Here is a 16,156-nt window from a genome sequence, read left to right on the forward strand (position 1 = left end):
ATTTGTTCTACGTTCTTAAATTTTTCTATCATCACTTGACAAACAAAAAACGGCACAAATTTGAAAAAATATTTTTCTTCTAATGTCTTTTCTCGCACCCCCCACCACCACAAATACACACACGCACACACACAGAGACAATCAACGACACAAATTTGAAAACGTGTGGTCGGAATTTTATAGTTTACGTGCACAGGAACCGAATGCTCTGAATTTTGTTTTAGGAATGCCTTTGAATTATCTCAATTCGATCGTTCTGTTCCAATTATCCGTGATCTATGATTGTGGTTTTAAAATGGTTTTAAGTTAAAGTATAATTTGAGATCGGAATGGGCAAAGGGGCTCCGAGAGGAATCAGGACTGCTCGCAAGTTGAGAAACCACAGAAGGGTGCAACTGTGGAATGATAAGGACTACAAGAAATCCCACTTGGGAACTGCCCTCAAAGCCAACCCATTTGGAGGCGCCTCCCACGCCAAGGGCATCGTATTGGAGAAGGTTAGTTTCGTTACCTCGATGAGGTAGGGTAGTTCACCAATTGCAGAATGGCGAGTTTTGAAAATTGAGTTGTTGAAACCATTCGAAAGCCTAGCCAATGTAAAGTTGGAGAAGCAGAAATTACCTCAAAGTAACCAAAAAATGGCTTCAATAAATGGTAAAGCGTTTTTGTTCCGTTGGGAGTTTACAAAAACACAAATCCATCTATGATACTGAAGTCGAGCTCCGTTTTTTCCAGCATAACTTTTACGTTGTTATAGGGAATTTTCCCTGTTTCTGATAAATTAATGTGTTGTACTCAGTGTTCAGACTTTGCCTGAAAAAAAAAACACGAACAAAATACGAGAAAATTCACTTGCTTATTTACATTTTAAAGGTGGGCACCCGAAGTATTCGTAAAATTGCTGTGGTTTAATATAAAAATTGTGTTTTTCGTGGTCTTCTCAAATCTTAAAATTATAGTTTTTGTGCAATTCAGGTAGGTGTGGAGGCTAAACAGCCTAATTCTGCCATCCGAAAGTGTGTAAGAGTGCAGTTGATCAAGAACGGTAAGAAGATAACCGCTTTCGTGCCACGAGACGGATCCCTGAACTACATTGAGGAGAACGATGAGGTGCTGGTAGCTGGATTTGGACGAAAGGGTCACGCAGTCGGAGACATCCCAGGTAAAAACAGCGAAAACGGATTTTATTAACATTTAGCCTATGTTTATCCTAGTGAATTGCTTTAGTTTTTGAAGTCATGTAAGGTGTTTTCGGAGTCATTTTTGAGTATAAATTTCATATGGTTTAAATTTGCTTTGAACTAACAAATCTTCACCGATGAAATGTCTAAGTATCGTTTCGCATAATTATGTGAAATGAGTAGGCGTTAGATAAACCGAAGTTGATTTTAAAACTGAAATATTGCATAGGATGTTTTAAATATATCCAGATTGTTTTTATTTTAGGTGTGCGTTTCAAGATAGTGAAAGTGGCAAATGTCTCACTTTTGGCCATCTTCAAGGGAAAGAAGGAAAGACCTCGAGCTTGAGCAAAGCAAAAGAACTTAATCATTGTTCTTGTCTGGATCTTTCTGCTGTTTTGTTTCGTAATAATTTTTCGAAATAAAAAGCTAATAATTTTCATTATTAAGTAAATGACAAGTGAAAGCTCATACTTTCTTAGTCTGATTTTTTCGGCATCTAAAATAGTCAAATTTCAAAAAAAAACAGCATTTTGTTGTTTTTTAAGCTTGCGATTAGCAATCGTTATGAAACTGGAATATAGACTTTTTTCTAGTTATCAACTAGTTTAACAAGATCTGTTGAATAACTTGTCGACTATGCAGCTGCTTTTTTTTCTCCGACGGATTTTGCTTTTGCTGTAGAAGTTTTTCATTGTAGTTACTAGTGTAATTGTTGTTCTTTCTAGTTTCTGTGGGGACTTCAAAGATTTTATAAAAAATTTTCCAATTTTTTTTTCGGATGAGTTGGTGTCTGCTCAAAGATTGTAGTCTTAGTTGCCACATCACTTTGTTTTCTTTGATGTGAGTGTTTTATGTTGTAGTTGCAAGTGCTGTTCATTCTAGTTTGAAGCGGACCTTGAAATATTTGAAAAAAAAAATCAAAAAACCCTTTTTTATTGTCGATTCAAGTGGTTTCACATCAAAGATTGTTGGCTTTTTTGTCACATCAGTGATTTTTCTTGTGCTTTAACTAATTTTCATTGTAGTTGCGAGTGTGAGTGCTGTACATTGTTGTTTAACGTGGTAGTGGTACTTGAAAGTTTTTTTTAAAACATTTTTTTTCGGCTCAACTTTTGTCTGCTCGAAGGTTGTCGTCTTTCTTTCTTTTCGCAAATTTTGTTTTGTTAACGCTGTTTTGAAATTCAAGTGTCTGGCATTTTGCCTGTATTTAGTTTCTATCGAACTTCTTTCATGACCTAGTTTTTTATGAAAAAAAATGTATTTTTTTTTTTAGTTTTTTTAGTTGTATCGCAAATGGTGCGCCTCCGTTTCATTAATTTTGTTTCGCTCTTTTGTCTTGTCAACAGGTGAGGTCGGAAAAATTGGCGCATACACAACATAGTCCCATTCAAATCACTCCCATACAAAGGAGTCCAAAACATCAAAGAAAATTCAACAAGCAGTCTCATAAAAACAGTCCAAAACCAATTGATTTCTGACCTTGATCTTTGGCGCAGAATTGATTTACGCTTTGAAACATCAAAGATGAGCTTTCTAAAAGATCAAAGAACCAAAGAGGGAACCTTAAATCAGATCAAAGTCAAACGCTGCATGGTATAGTGGTTAATGCTTTAGACTCAAACCCCAAACTCACAAAGGATCGAATCCCCGGCGGGATAATTTTTTAAATAAAATTTTTAGAAAAAATTTGAAGCTTGGTTAAGTTTCAAGACCTCAATTTTATAGAGTCGGTTTAGGGGGAAACGAAACATCTTCATGGAAAGAAGAAAATGCCTCGAGCTTGAGCAAAGCAAAAGAACTAAGTCAAAAGCTAAAAATTTCCATTATTAGGTTAATGACAAGCGAAAGCTCATACTTGCTGTGTTTTATTTGCTCAGCGTCTAAAAAAGTCAAATCTAAAAAAACTACATTTTGTTGCTTTTTAAGCTTGCGATTAGCAAACGCTATCAGACTGGAACATTGACTTTTTTCTAGTTAACAACTAGTTTAACAAATTCTGTTAAATCACATGCTGACTATGCAGCTGACTTCTTTTCGCTTCTCTTCTCTTAACATCTTCCAGGTTGCTTCCCCCTTGGACTGGAGGTAAATCAGTTGTGTTCGTACCCTAAGGTTTGGGGTTCGAGTCGTTGCTGGGCCTTGTTTTTTTTCAGTTTTCAGGAAACTGAAAGAAAAAATTCATAGAAAAATGATTTGTTGGTTTTTTAATTGTTAGCTCAAGATTTGTCGGCTAAAAGGCCATAACAGATTTCGCTTGTGCTGTAGACAATTTTCATTGTAGTTACAAGTGCAAATGTTGTTCATTCTGATTTCAGGGGGACTTAAAAGATTTTTTGATTTTTTTCCCCAAAAAAGTCTTTTTGTTGCGGTTCAGTTGGCGTCTGCTCAAAGGTTGCGGGCTTAGTTGCCACATCACTGATTTTTTTGCTGAAAGATTTTTTAAAAATTAAAAATATTTTTTTGTCGGATCAAGTGATTTCAGCTCAAAGATTGTTGGCTTAGTTGCTGATTTTTCTTGTGCTATAAACAGTTTTCATCGTACTTGAAGGTGCATGTGTTTTACATTGTTGTTTAGGATGGGACTTTTTTATATTATTATGTTTTTTCTACTCAACTTGTGTCTGCTCAAAGATTTTCGGCTTTCTTTCTTTTCGTAAAGTTAGTTTCGTTGTTGCTGTTATAAGAGTTAAGTGTCTGGCACGATTGCCCGTAATAGATTTTTATCGAAACATTTGTATGTTTAAGTGACCTAGTTTTTTTCATTTTTTTTCCGTTTTTTAATTGTTTTATAATTGACTTATATCACAAAGGGTGCGAAGCTGCGCTTCGCCTCTGTTGTAATTTTTTGATTATTTCTGCTGACTTGCCTACGGATGAGGTCGGAAAAGTTGATGCATACACAAAATAGTCCCATACAAAACAGTCCCATACAACAGAGTCGAAAACATCAGAAAAACAGTCATACTAAACAGTTCAAAAACATTCGCCTTGATCTTCGGCGCGGACAGAATTGATTTACGCTTTGAAACATCAAACTTCAGCGTAATTAAAGATCAGAGAACCAAAGATGGATCAGTAAATCAGATCAAAGTCAAAGGCTGCTTGGTATAGTGGTTAATGCTTTAGACTCAAACTCACAAAGATTGAATCCCCGGCAGGAAATTTTTTTATATTATTTTTCGAAAAAAATTTGAAGTTTAGATAATTTTGATGTTGGGTATATCTTGCATAAAACAAAGGGCTCAACCTTCGAAAGTCGGTTGATGGGGAAACGAAATATCTTCAGTTGGTTTCTGCTCAAAGTTTGTGGGCTTAGTTGCCACATCACTGATTTTTCTGATGAAAGATTTTAAAAATTAAAAATCTTTTTTTGTCGGATCAAATGATTTCAGCTCAAAGATTGTTGGCTTAGTTGCTTATTTTTTTTGTGCTATAAACAACTTTCATCGTTTTTAAAGGTGCAAGTTTATTACATTGTTGTTTAACATGGGACTTTTTTTATAATATCATGTTTGTTTCTACTCAACTTGTGTCTGCTCAAAGATTTTCGGCTTTCTTTCTTTTCGTAAAGTTTGTTTCGTTGTTGCTGTTATAAAAGTTAAGAGTTTGGGACGTTTGCCTGTAATACATTTTTATCGAAACATTTGTATCTTTAAGTGAGCTAGTCTTTTTCAAATTTTTTCCCGTTTTTTTATGTTTTATATTTGTGTTGTATCACAAGTGTGCGAAGCTGCTCTTAGCCTCTGTGTTGTAATTTTTGTTTATTTCTGTTGACTTGACTACGGGTGAGGTCGGAAAAATTGGTGCATATACAAAATAGTCCCATAGAAAACACTCCCATACATCAGAGTGGAAAACATCAGAAAAAGATCCAAAAAACACTCATACTAAACAGTTCAAAAACATTCGCCTTGATCTTCGGCGCGGACAGAATTGATTTACGCTTTGAAACATCAAACTTCAACGTAATCAAAGATCAGAGAACCAAAGATGGATAATTAAATCAGATCAAAGTCAAAGGCTGCTTGGTATAGTGGTTAATGCTTTGGACTCAAACTCACAAAGATTGAATCCCCGGCAGGAAATTTTTTTAATATTATTTTTCGAAAAAAATTTGAATCTTAGATAACTTTGATAATGGATATAAAACAAAGGACTCAACCTTAGAAAATCGGTTGAGGGGGAAACGAAATATCTTCAGTTGGTTTCTGCTCAAAGGTTGTGGGCTTAGTTGCCACATCACTGATTTTTTTGATGAAAGATTTTTTAAAAATTAAAAATCATTTTTTGTCGGATCAAATGATTTCAGCTCAAAGATTGTTGGCTTAGTTGCTGATTTTTTTGTGCTATAAACAATTTTCATCGTAATTAAAGGTGCAAGTCTATTACATTGTTGTTTAAGATGGGACTTTTTTTTATAATATCATATTTGTTTCTACTCAACTTGTGAAATATCTTCAAGGGAAAGAAGAAAAGGGCTCGAGCTTGAGAAAAACAAAAGAACTAAATCTAAAGCTTAAAGTTTCAATTATTAAGTTAATGACAAGCAAAAGCTAATATTATCTGAGTTTTATTTGCTCAGCGTCTAAAATATCAAATCTAAAAAAACTTCAATTTGTTGTGTTTTAAGCTTGCGATTAGCAAGCGTTATCAAACTGGAATATATATTTTTTTCTAGTTAGTAAATAGTTTAACAAGATTTTTTGAATAACTTGTTGACTATGCAGCTGCTTTGTTTTCTCCGACGGATTTTGCTTTTGCTGTAGAAAGTTTTTAATGTAGTTAAAAGTGCAATTTCAGGGGACTTCAAGATTTTTAAAAATTTTTTGAACTTTTTTTTGGAGGAGTTAGTGTCTGCTCAAAGAAAGTGTTCTTAGTTGCCACATCATTTAATTTTTTAGCCGTAAGTTTTTTGTAGTTGCAACTGCTGTTCATTCTAGTTTGAAGCGGGCCGGAAAAATTGACGCATATACAAAACACTACAAATGAAGCGAATGTTTATACGCAATATGTTTATATGTTTGCCTGTATTTAGTTTCTATCGAAACATATAACTTCTTTTATGACCTAGGTTTTTATGAAAAAGAAATGTATTTTTTTTTCGGTTTTTTTTTTAGTTGTGTCGCAAATGGTGCGCCTCCGTGTCATTATTTTTGTTTCGCTCTTTTGTCTTGTCAACAAGTGAGGTCGGAAAAATTGGCGCATACACAAGATAATCCCGTTCAAATGAGTCCCATCAAAGGAGTTCAAAACATTTAAAAAAAAGTCAACAAGCAGTCCCATAAAAACAGTCCAAAACCAATTGATTTTTTGACCTTGATCTTTGGCGCAGAATTGATTTACGCTTGAAAATATCAAATGTGAGCATAAATAAAGATCAAAGAACCAAAGATGGAGCATTAAATCAGATCAGATTCAAAGGCTGCATGGTATAGTTTTTAATCCTTTAGACTCAAACTCCCAAACTCTCAAAAGATCGAATCCCCTGCGGGATAATTTTTAAATATTATTCTTAGAAAAAATTCGAAGCGTAGATAAGTTTGATAATGGGTATATCTAGCGTAAAACAAAAGGCTGAACCTTAGAGAGTCGGGTAAAAAGAAAATGAAACTCAACGTTTTGTATCTATTCAATATTTTTGCCGGTTTCAAATCGACTATAGCTCAAAAAAAAATACGGGAAAATAGTGTAACTTGGAATTTTTTTTTTGTGTGGTACTGTGGAACAAATTTAAAAAAAATTGGAAAAAAAACAAATATCTAATGAAAGTTTATTGTCTTAACTACAGCCTTTTAGAAACCCAATGATATTGTTACGTTGATATGACTTAATCATATTGATTAATTTTTTTTCAAGTTTTTTGTAGTTTTTGGTCCTCCGCACATTTTTCTTCAAAATTTCTGCTTTCTTTTGTTCGTCAATGAACTTCTCGATGAGTTTGCGAAAAGATGGGTGCTTGCTCTTGACTAGTTTTCTCGAAAGTGCTGTTGACTAGTTTTTCTTAAAATTGTTGATCCAACCTTCTACAGCGTTGTTGTTGCGGAAAAGATAGTTTTTTACTCTTTGATGGCAACTTCTTTGCTCTGTCAAATTTGGGCTTCTGTCGTCCTCGAGAAGTCAGCCTACCAATATATGTGTCCTCAAGATACTTGCATATCAGTTGTCTTCTTCGGAGGCTATACCTTTAAAAGCTCGAACGCAGCGGGGACGTCGTCTACGAGCAGAAATGCTGTTGCGAGAAGCATTAGAATTAGCTCACGAAAATTGCGGTCGGTGTTGTAAGTGTGAGTATTGGCTGACGACTGAATATATCGCCAGATGCTTTGACTCATATAGAACAAACAAAACTGAATTTTAGCGCTCTGATGGGTAGACATTATTGAGTTTCGCACAGCTACTTAAAATCAATTGTAACGTGTTTTGGTGGCTCAACTTTTGGACTATTAAGGAGGCGACATTAAGTTGATTCCTTTTTTTCGGGTAGCGGAGCGTAAATAAGAGAAATAAGGCATCCTTCATATAAAGTGTGTATTAGAAAAAGTTCCATCGCAGAACCAATCATCCAAATCAGTCAGCGAAGTTGGCTCTGCCATCTTTGGTCTCTTTTTTTGTCGAAATCTTTTATACGCACACGTCCATTGCAACTACATTGTGCCCAGCGCCAGGAACGGGAGGTGTCTGACAGTTTTCGTTGTTTAATATAAGCATACACTTCAAAAATCAGTAACTCAAAAAAATTTTTGTAAGTATTAATTCCATCGATAGTGTTGCCAAGAGTTCGCAAATGTTAAACTTGAGCAATATGTTTTTTTGGTTTAAACAAAAAGTCCATTTTTTATTTGCATTAATTTTCGTGTTTCGCATATTATTGTTTTTAATGTGTGGCCGTTGCTGTTATCTAGGTATTCTAATTTCTCTGCTATACCACTTTTTATCATCCGGATTAATTAGAATCATTTTTTTTAATCTGAGAGAAGTCTTCTCTTCATTTCTGGAACAATTATCACTTCGGTTAACGGGACCGTTGTTCGGTTCTTTTCGGTAGTGTATTTTTTTGCGTTAGCTTTTCGGTGTGTTTTGTACAGTAATGTTTTTGTATTGGACTGTTTTGTAGAGGCATGGAAAAATACAATGAAGTCCTTCTACGAGCTCAAAAATGTCGTACCAGACTGAGTTATATATCATATTGAAGCCATTTAAAAAAACTGATTTGGTCTGTCCTAATTGTCGAAACATTTCTGTTTTGTCAAAATAACGAATGTTTCGTTTCTCAGACATTGTTTTAACATTTAAACGAATCGAAATAGAAAATATTTTCAGCGAAAAGTCGAATAATTGTTAAATATAACGAATGAATTTTTTCTCCTCAATCAATATTATACATCATGAAAATTTGAAGTCTGAACACAATTAAATGAGAGGATATAACTAATTTTGCTTAGTTCGAATTTAAAAAAACGGAATATTTTTTATAATGTATTTTTGTGTTTCCGGAGAGGGGCGTTAAGTTGTAAGATCTGAGAAATTCTTAGCTGATAATTTTATGACAACAATGTTGTTTCCGGTTCAGCGGCAATTTAGCCAGTTTTTGTCGGTTGCTGCCGCTCAAAAAATTTTCCTTTTTACTTATTACATACCGGCAATTGTATTGGTGAAAGTTTTTTTCTGAAAATGAAAGTAATTCGAGACAAGTATTTGCATTTTTTGTATTTATGGTTTTGCGGGAAAAATGACTTTCCGAAAAATTCGATCCCATAATATGTCTGCTAGCTTGCAATGCTAGTTTTGTGAGATGTCCCAAGTAATGCGAAGCTCTGCTCAGCCACATTATAAACTTCAGAAGTAAGTGAGTGGGTAAATAGCTGGTAACACCTGGTCTCATTCCACGCAAAAAATGGCAAAACTATTTTTCAAACATTATGCGCTACGTTTACAACAACCTGTTCTTTGTTGTCATGAATTGATCATCGTTGTTCATTACGCTTTTAAAAACCAGACTAAATAATAAACACTAAAATGGGGAGAAACTTTGTCTTCGGGTGTTAGTTGGAATGGACCATATTCAGACGCGTTTAGAACGACCTTAAAAAAGTTTCAAAAAGTAGTCCAGTGTCGAGACAAGTTTCGAATGATTGAAGCAATCGATTTTCGTATGGTTTATAAAATTGCCCATGAAGGCTAAGAACAGTTAATTTTACAAAAAGCTAATTTCGAAAGATTGAAGCAATCGATTTTCGTATGGTTTTTAAAATTGCTCATTAAGGCTAAGAATTGTTAATTTTACAAAAAGTAAAACGACTAGTTTTAAGAGCTTCAGCGTTTTCTTGGCAAAAAAAAATGTTTTTCTAAAAAGATTTTTTTTTAAATTTCTAAATTTTTGTTGGTTATTCATTCTTTGAAGACAACTGTTGTCGATTATACCTAACTCGCTAATTTTGTATGCGTTTGTATAGTTCTCTTATCACACCACGTACAAAACAGGACACTTATTCAAGAAAAAAAAACTTTTTTGTAGTTTTCTTTGAATATGCTCGGAACGTTCTGTGCTACTTGCGTTAGCAACCGGCTATCCTTGCATAAATAAATTTCCAAGCAGAAATGAATGACTTTTTCACTGAGACCAAAAAGTAAAGGATTAAAAATTATGGACAGTTTGTTCTGAAATCCAAATTACTGGTGGAAGGTGGAAAGGCTTCATTGTCATACCCTATTCGTTCCCATTGGTCGTTTCTCAGAGGTTGGTCAAAAATAGTAGTTGAAATAACCAAACTAAAAAAGTATTAGGATCAAGAGTTGAAATACTGGTGAATGTTTTGTATGCTATGCTTGGCGTCCTAGTAACATATTTGAGAATCCGATATTATTTTACAATTGGTTGATCTGATACGATCCGAGATTAAAACCCAAAGTCAAATCGATAGTTTTTCTAATATTAAATGAAACTACGTAGATTACATGAATTTCGAACTAAGTATCATGAAGTGATTACTAAATGACTGATAACTCATGGATATGAATTTCCAGTTTAATGGTGTCACCTTTGGTTAGAAACTCATTCTGAGGATTCTCCAGATTCTTCCAGGGTATCGGCATACAATGCAAAACCCTCCTCTTAGCATCTGGATGTTTGATCGAAGTGAATTTTTGAACGAAGTTTTTCTCTGGGTCAGAGCTTAGCAGTGTTGATTCATAGCTCAGTTCCAAATTCCAGTCTGACGATTTTTTAACTGGCGAGACATAAAGCCATAATCCAAGCATCGATTCTTTGTTTCTCGTAAATGAAGAGCACGCGACAATAAATATCCAGTTTCCACATATGAACGCATTGGATGTCTTGCCATTTGCCTCTGATTTTGCTTCAAATATATTTTCAATTTGCAAAGGAAATTTAAGAGGCTCTGGTTCTCGAATTTGATTGAAATTCTCTGCGTTAAATCCAGTTTCAAGGAGGTACTTGATTTCTAAACTTAACTTTTCATGACTATCGCCACGTCCCAAGAACTTCTTAATTTCGTCTCGTGTCCTTGCATACGAGTTCAGCTTTTCCTTATCAGTTGAAAGTTTCTTCATTTCATTGGAAACTTGTAGGATCATTAGATCAACGTTGCCCAGCATTGTCACAAGCTTCACTCCACGCTCGGTCAGAAAATCATTGTAGCTTCTGATGACATGTCCCGAATGACTCTTTTCAAAGCAAGTCAGACATAGCTTAAAACTGCAGACATCGCACAAGAAAAGAGGATCTTTAGTATGAACGCATGGTTGGCCCTTCTGCTTTATAGATCGCCTTTCGGGTTTCGCTATCGCCACGTCCTTCAGAGCGTCCCGAATTCCGTAAAGAGGTTTCAAATCGGCAACATCAATTTCGAAGAGAGCATTGCATACCGCACATTTGGTCTTCGATAATTGAAAAATATTTTCATTATTGTCCTTGATTTTGATTCCATCCAAGCAAATCCTAGGAGGTCCACAGAATGAATGCCCACAAGGAAGTGCACGGGGATCCAGAAGAACCTCAGTGCAAATAGGACAGTCGAAGCCAGACACAGAACTAGAAGCCATAAAGAGAAATAAATTCAATTGGTCATATTTTTATGTATTGCTACTAGTTGTACTTGTAATTTATGCCTTGTTCAGAAATCAAATTCCTATGTCAGTTATTAATTGTAACTGCACGTTGTTCACATCAAGTTTGCGATTAGATGTTGATTCGGTAAACGCAATTGTAGATTTTGACGAATACCCAACTCTTTCTAGCATCAGAAACAGTTGATTATCAAAATTAGCTAGATAGGTAAGCTAAAGTCACAGTCAACTTGCAAGGTTTCGAAAAAATTTCTGAAATCTGGAATTATAAATTATAACGATTTAACTTCACATACAGAGCTGAGAGAAACGTTAAATTGCAGTTTTGACTATTTGTTGCTGTTGCTGATGATAACAGATCTTTAAGTGAACCAAAATCAAATAACTATGTGGGTTATTAAACTCGTCAGGTTGAGTAAAATTATGAGAGTCGCCGTGTTTTAAAGCGGCTTCATAAGTTACAATAAAAAATACATTTGTATTTCCCGTTGTAGCTCTTCCTTAAGGGTGTGAGATAAGAAAAATCTGAACTCCATGCGATGCAGATTCTGCAACATCGATACAAAAAAAATTGGAGTTGTTGAAGAAAAATTAGTTCCAAAGTTACGTAATTATATTTAAAAAGCAATTTTAGCAGGTTTTTTGGCGTCAGTGAAGTTCGCCCTGTATCTAAGATGTTTCCGCCATTTAAACCATATCCGCTAACTTGGTTCTGCTGTATTGGGAATGCATAAAACTGTTTCTGCTCCTTTAAAGAGCCGAAAATTTTTCTTTTTGGATCCCCACAGTTTGCGAATATCTCGCAATTGCAAAATGGGACCACTCATGTGTGAAAAAATGCCGGCTGATTAATTGCTTTTCAGCTGCATCTAATTTATTTCGACGCGGAATATTTTTTTACAATGCGGCGCTGAGCCTGCTTCGCCGATGCATCGCAATTTTCGACGCTGAGCCTGCTTCGTCGATGCATCGAAATTGCCGACTTTTTCCCTTTAACAACTTTTCGTTCAGGCGAAAAGTTGTTGAAGTTTCGACTATTTGTTGCTGTTGAGAGTCGTCAGGTTGAGCAGGTGTTAAAGGGTTATTCGAATCTTGGCCGAACGTTCTTTTCTTTTCCATTATATATGCATGTATGTATGTATGTATGTATTTATACCTTAATTTATTATGGTACCTCGATCCCTGTCAGGCTCCTTCCCACATGGTCCATCGCTAAAGCACGCGACTTCAGAAACATCACTCAAGGACACCAAGTACAGATTCCGGCTATCACAGAATACTATATGCGAGCACTGCGATGAGGAAGAACCAGAAACAACGGAACACTACCTACTGAAGTGCACAAATTGGGACCGGGCCAGAGAACAGCATCTTGGAAGAAACCCAACCTTGACGCTTTTGCAGACCAACCCCATTAACATCATCTTATTCGCAACAAGCACTGGACATTTCAAGTCCCCCGATTATCAAGAGGGCTCCTAAACACACACACACTTCAGAACATAAGGTCTCTGTTTCGGTCTAAGGTGGGACAGTTTTTAAGAGCTGTAAGAAATTGACCTTGGTTTGGAATGGAACCTTAACCTTATTCAGGCCCTTGTCACTTGTTCTATAGTTAAAGCACGCGCTCTCTGAACTTAAAGTCTAGAGTTCGATTCCGGGCCGGGCCTTCCTTTTTTCGCTGTATGTTGAAAACTTGAAGTTATTTTTTTTTGAAAACTTGAATTGTCGGACTATCGATCGTTTAATAAATTTTTTTGTTCTGTGAAAAGACGGTTTCGATAGGTAAATTAATCCGTTAAGTTTAGTAACCGTAAAGTAGAAAGTTAGTCGGAGACAATGAAATGGCGGTCATCCAAAGGTGACAGACAACTCTGAAGGTTAAATACCAGTTAGCGCCAGACAGATAAATAAACTAGATAGCAGCAACTAGAATGAAACTGAACTCCAATTGTGAACTAATTTAGATACTATGACATTCCCTTTCTTGTGAGAAATGAAGACTTAATTTAAATACTGAGTGAAATGTGGTTATGTAAATGAATGAAAGTTAACAACGAGTTTCAGCTAGAGTTTTGGTTAACTGGTATAGGCAAGGTTAAACTAAACAATTGAGTTTTTGCCGCTTCACGGCATGCCCTCTCCCTGGACTTAGAATTTTTGTTTTCATGCTTTTCCTCCTTTCTATTTCGTCCCTGGTTTTTCCACTTTTCGGATATTGTCAATCATGACTGCCTCCATTTTATTGACTGCCGTACGTTTCCTTCCCGAACGTCTTGAGCTGGTCTCGTCTAACGAACTTGCCGAATCTTGACTCGAATACGAAACAAGCCGTTGCTTCCTTCCCCGCTTTTTGCTTTCGGTTTTTGTGGAATTTCCGATTTGTCCTGCGTTACAGCCTCGTCGCGCTCCGTCTACTTTCGATTCCCTTCCTTCGTGTCGTGCTTCCTCCGGTTTGTTTCAATCTCCGCCTCTCGTGCAAGAGTACTCCGTCGCCGTCTCGTAAGTGCTTGGTCGAATTGTTATCGTCGCCGTTTATTGACCCCCTCTAGATGTTCCTGGTCTTTCCCCTTCATTGTTCGTCCCCGGGTTACTCCCCTTCGGTTCGGTCGCTTGTATTTTCGTCGTCAGTGGTAAATAGTCGTCTTCGTCCGATTCCGAGTCCTCCACGTTATCCCTGATTTGGCATTTCTTTTGTTTGCCTGCGGTGCTTTGGTATGTGCCTGTGGTGCCTTTTGGGCTAGATGGTCGGTTTGCGAGTAGTTTCTGTTTCAGGTCCACGGTGTTGGCGGTGCGGCAATCTGACCAGGCGCCCTTTTCTTCGGAGTGTTGGTCCGTTTCAGTGCTACTCCCAATTTTCTAAGCACAGCACCGTTACTCATTTTAATGGTATGTTCACTCTGATTTATGATACTGGATTTCAATGGTTTCTACCTATTTAAGTTGCGCTCTCCCCTTCGCTGCATTACTACCGCTGGTGGCATTGCTGTCGCTGGCGAACCCTTGGTCCGAACAATCCCTGGTTAGTTGTCCTGGTTAGCGATCCGGTCGTCGGCTAATCTCATTGGGTGGCGCCCGTTCTTAACGTCGTACTCAGTATCCGAGCGGACTCCCCAATTTGTGTTCATTGGTTCTGGCATCGCTTGAGCGTCCGCGTCTCGTTCATCTAAACAGGCAGATTTTGAGCGTATTACGTTTTCCCAATTTAGATTTCTTAATGACGGCTTTTTGGTTAAGTTTCTGAGGACTGTGTTAGCTTCCCGACCATGGTGCGCTTCAAACGGTGTTAGACTTAGGTAGCGTTTTTAGCGAATCTCAAAGCACCGGGGGCCCTCTCAAGCATCCGCTCCAAGGGTTCCGATTTTTTTTTCTTCTCGCGCATACGTTAGTACTGAGTTCTTGAGACTGCCGATGGTCCGTTCGACGCACCCTGTTGCTCGATGATCGTTAACTGGCGAGGTAAGTATTTCAATTCCTTTTTTGTGACAGAATGTTCTGACCGCCTTAGACATAAAATTCGTTCCCTGGTCAACTCGGATTTGTCGCGGAACTCGGTGTGCGATTTTATATGATTTTAAGAATTTTACTATTTTGTCCGACCGATTTGAATTACACGCCATGGCCGAGGGCCATCGAGAAAAACGATCCACTGCCACCAGAACATACTTTTTAGATTCCTTTAAGTAGCTAATTGGCCCCCAAAAGTTTAACTGCACGGATTCATTCGTTTCTTTGGGTTCAGGTATTTTCCCTACATCCCGTTTTGGGCACATGTTTTTCAAATTCTTACCGGCTAATGTGCATTCTCGGCAATTTCCTGCGATTGTCGCTAAGCTGAGGAACATGTAGGGGTACCAGATGTCTTTTGCCGCCTCGTACATAATTGATTACCCATGATGGTAATAGCGCAGTCTGTTGTTTACCGCCGTTTGCAAAGTGTTTGGAATTACGAGTCTCTCATCCATCCATAGGCATCCGTCCTTCACATGAAAGTCCTGAGTGTACTGTACATAACATTTACTCATTACTGCGATTTTGTATGTAGATCCGGGCCCTGGAACTTGATCATTTCAATGATTGCTTGTAGTTGAGGGTCTGAGTTGTACTGAGAATCGATAAATCGAAGGTTAAACAATTCTGGAGGAGCGTTGTGTTCATTAGGTTATGAGTATTTCGAGGGTATTGGCATACAATGCGACACCCTCGTCTCAGCATCTGGATGTTTGATGGAAGTGAATTTTTGAACGAAGTTTTTATCTGGGTCAGAGCTTAGCAGTGTTGATTCATAACTCAATTCCAAATTCCAGTCTGACGATTTTTTAACTGGCGAGACATAAAGCCATAATCCAAGCATCGATTTTTTGTTTCTCGTAAATGAAGAGCACGCGACAATAAATATCCAGTTTCCACATAAGAACGCTTTGGATGTTTTGCCAATTGCCTCTGATTTTGCTTCAAATATATTTTCAATTTGCAAAGGAAATATAAGAGGCTCTGGTTCTCGAGTTTGATTGAAATTTCTGCGTTGAATCCAGTTTCAAGAAGGTACTTGATTTCTAAGCTTAACTTTTCATGACTATCGCCACGTCCCAAGAACTTCTTAATTTCGTCTCGTGTCCTTGCATACGAGTTCAGCTTTTCCTTATCAGTTGAAAGTTTCTTCATTTCATTGGAAACTTGTAGGATCATTAGATCAACGTTGCCCAGCATTGTCACAAGCTTCACTCCACGCTCGGTCAGAAAATCATTGTAGCTCCTGATGACATGTCCCGAATGACTCTTTTCAAAGCAAGTCAGACATAGCTGAAAACTGCAGTCATCGCACCAGAAAAGAGGATCTTTAGTATGAACGCATGGTTGGCCCTTCTGCTTTATAGATCGCCTTT

General features: G+C 37.0%; 2 protein-coding genes across 3 annotated transcripts in view; one reads left to right on the forward strand and one right to left on the reverse strand.

The window, feature by feature from the left end:
- LOC134840077 (small ribosomal subunit protein uS12) overlaps positions 1-16,156 on the forward strand; it is a 96,281-nt gene that overhangs the window by 69,776 nt on the left and 10,349 nt on the right. The window contains exons 2-4 of one of the 2 annotated variants that reach the window (XM_063855751.1): positions 322-497; positions 976-1,162; positions 1,447-1,623. The exons of the other annotated variant lie outside the window; for it this stretch is intronic. Of the exons in view, the coding sequence (XP_063711821.1) occupies positions 330-497; positions 976-1,162; positions 1,447-1,529 (438 nt within the window). The 5' untranslated portion in view covers positions 322-329 and the 3' untranslated portion in view covers positions 1,530-1,623. Of the gene's footprint in view, positions 1-321; positions 498-975; positions 1,163-1,446; positions 1,624-16,156 lie in introns of those variants that run through there. 2 annotated transcript variants of the gene reach the window in all.
- Positions 10,103-11,396, reverse strand: LOC134855308 (tripartite motif containing 13-like). Its single transcript, XM_063871801.1, has one exon. It carries the CDS (start codon positions 11,244-11,246, stop codon positions 10,173-10,175), a length of 1,074 nt encoding a protein of 357 aa, XP_063727871.1. The 5' UTR covers positions 11,247-11,396; the 3' UTR covers positions 10,103-10,172.

The sequence above is a fragment of the Symsagittifera roscoffensis genome, chromosome 1, assembly GCF_963678635.1.
Source record: "Symsagittifera roscoffensis chromosome 1, txSymRosc1.1, whole genome shotgun sequence".
NCBI lineage: Eukaryota > Metazoa > Xenacoelomorpha > Acoela > Convolutidae > Symsagittifera > Symsagittifera roscoffensis.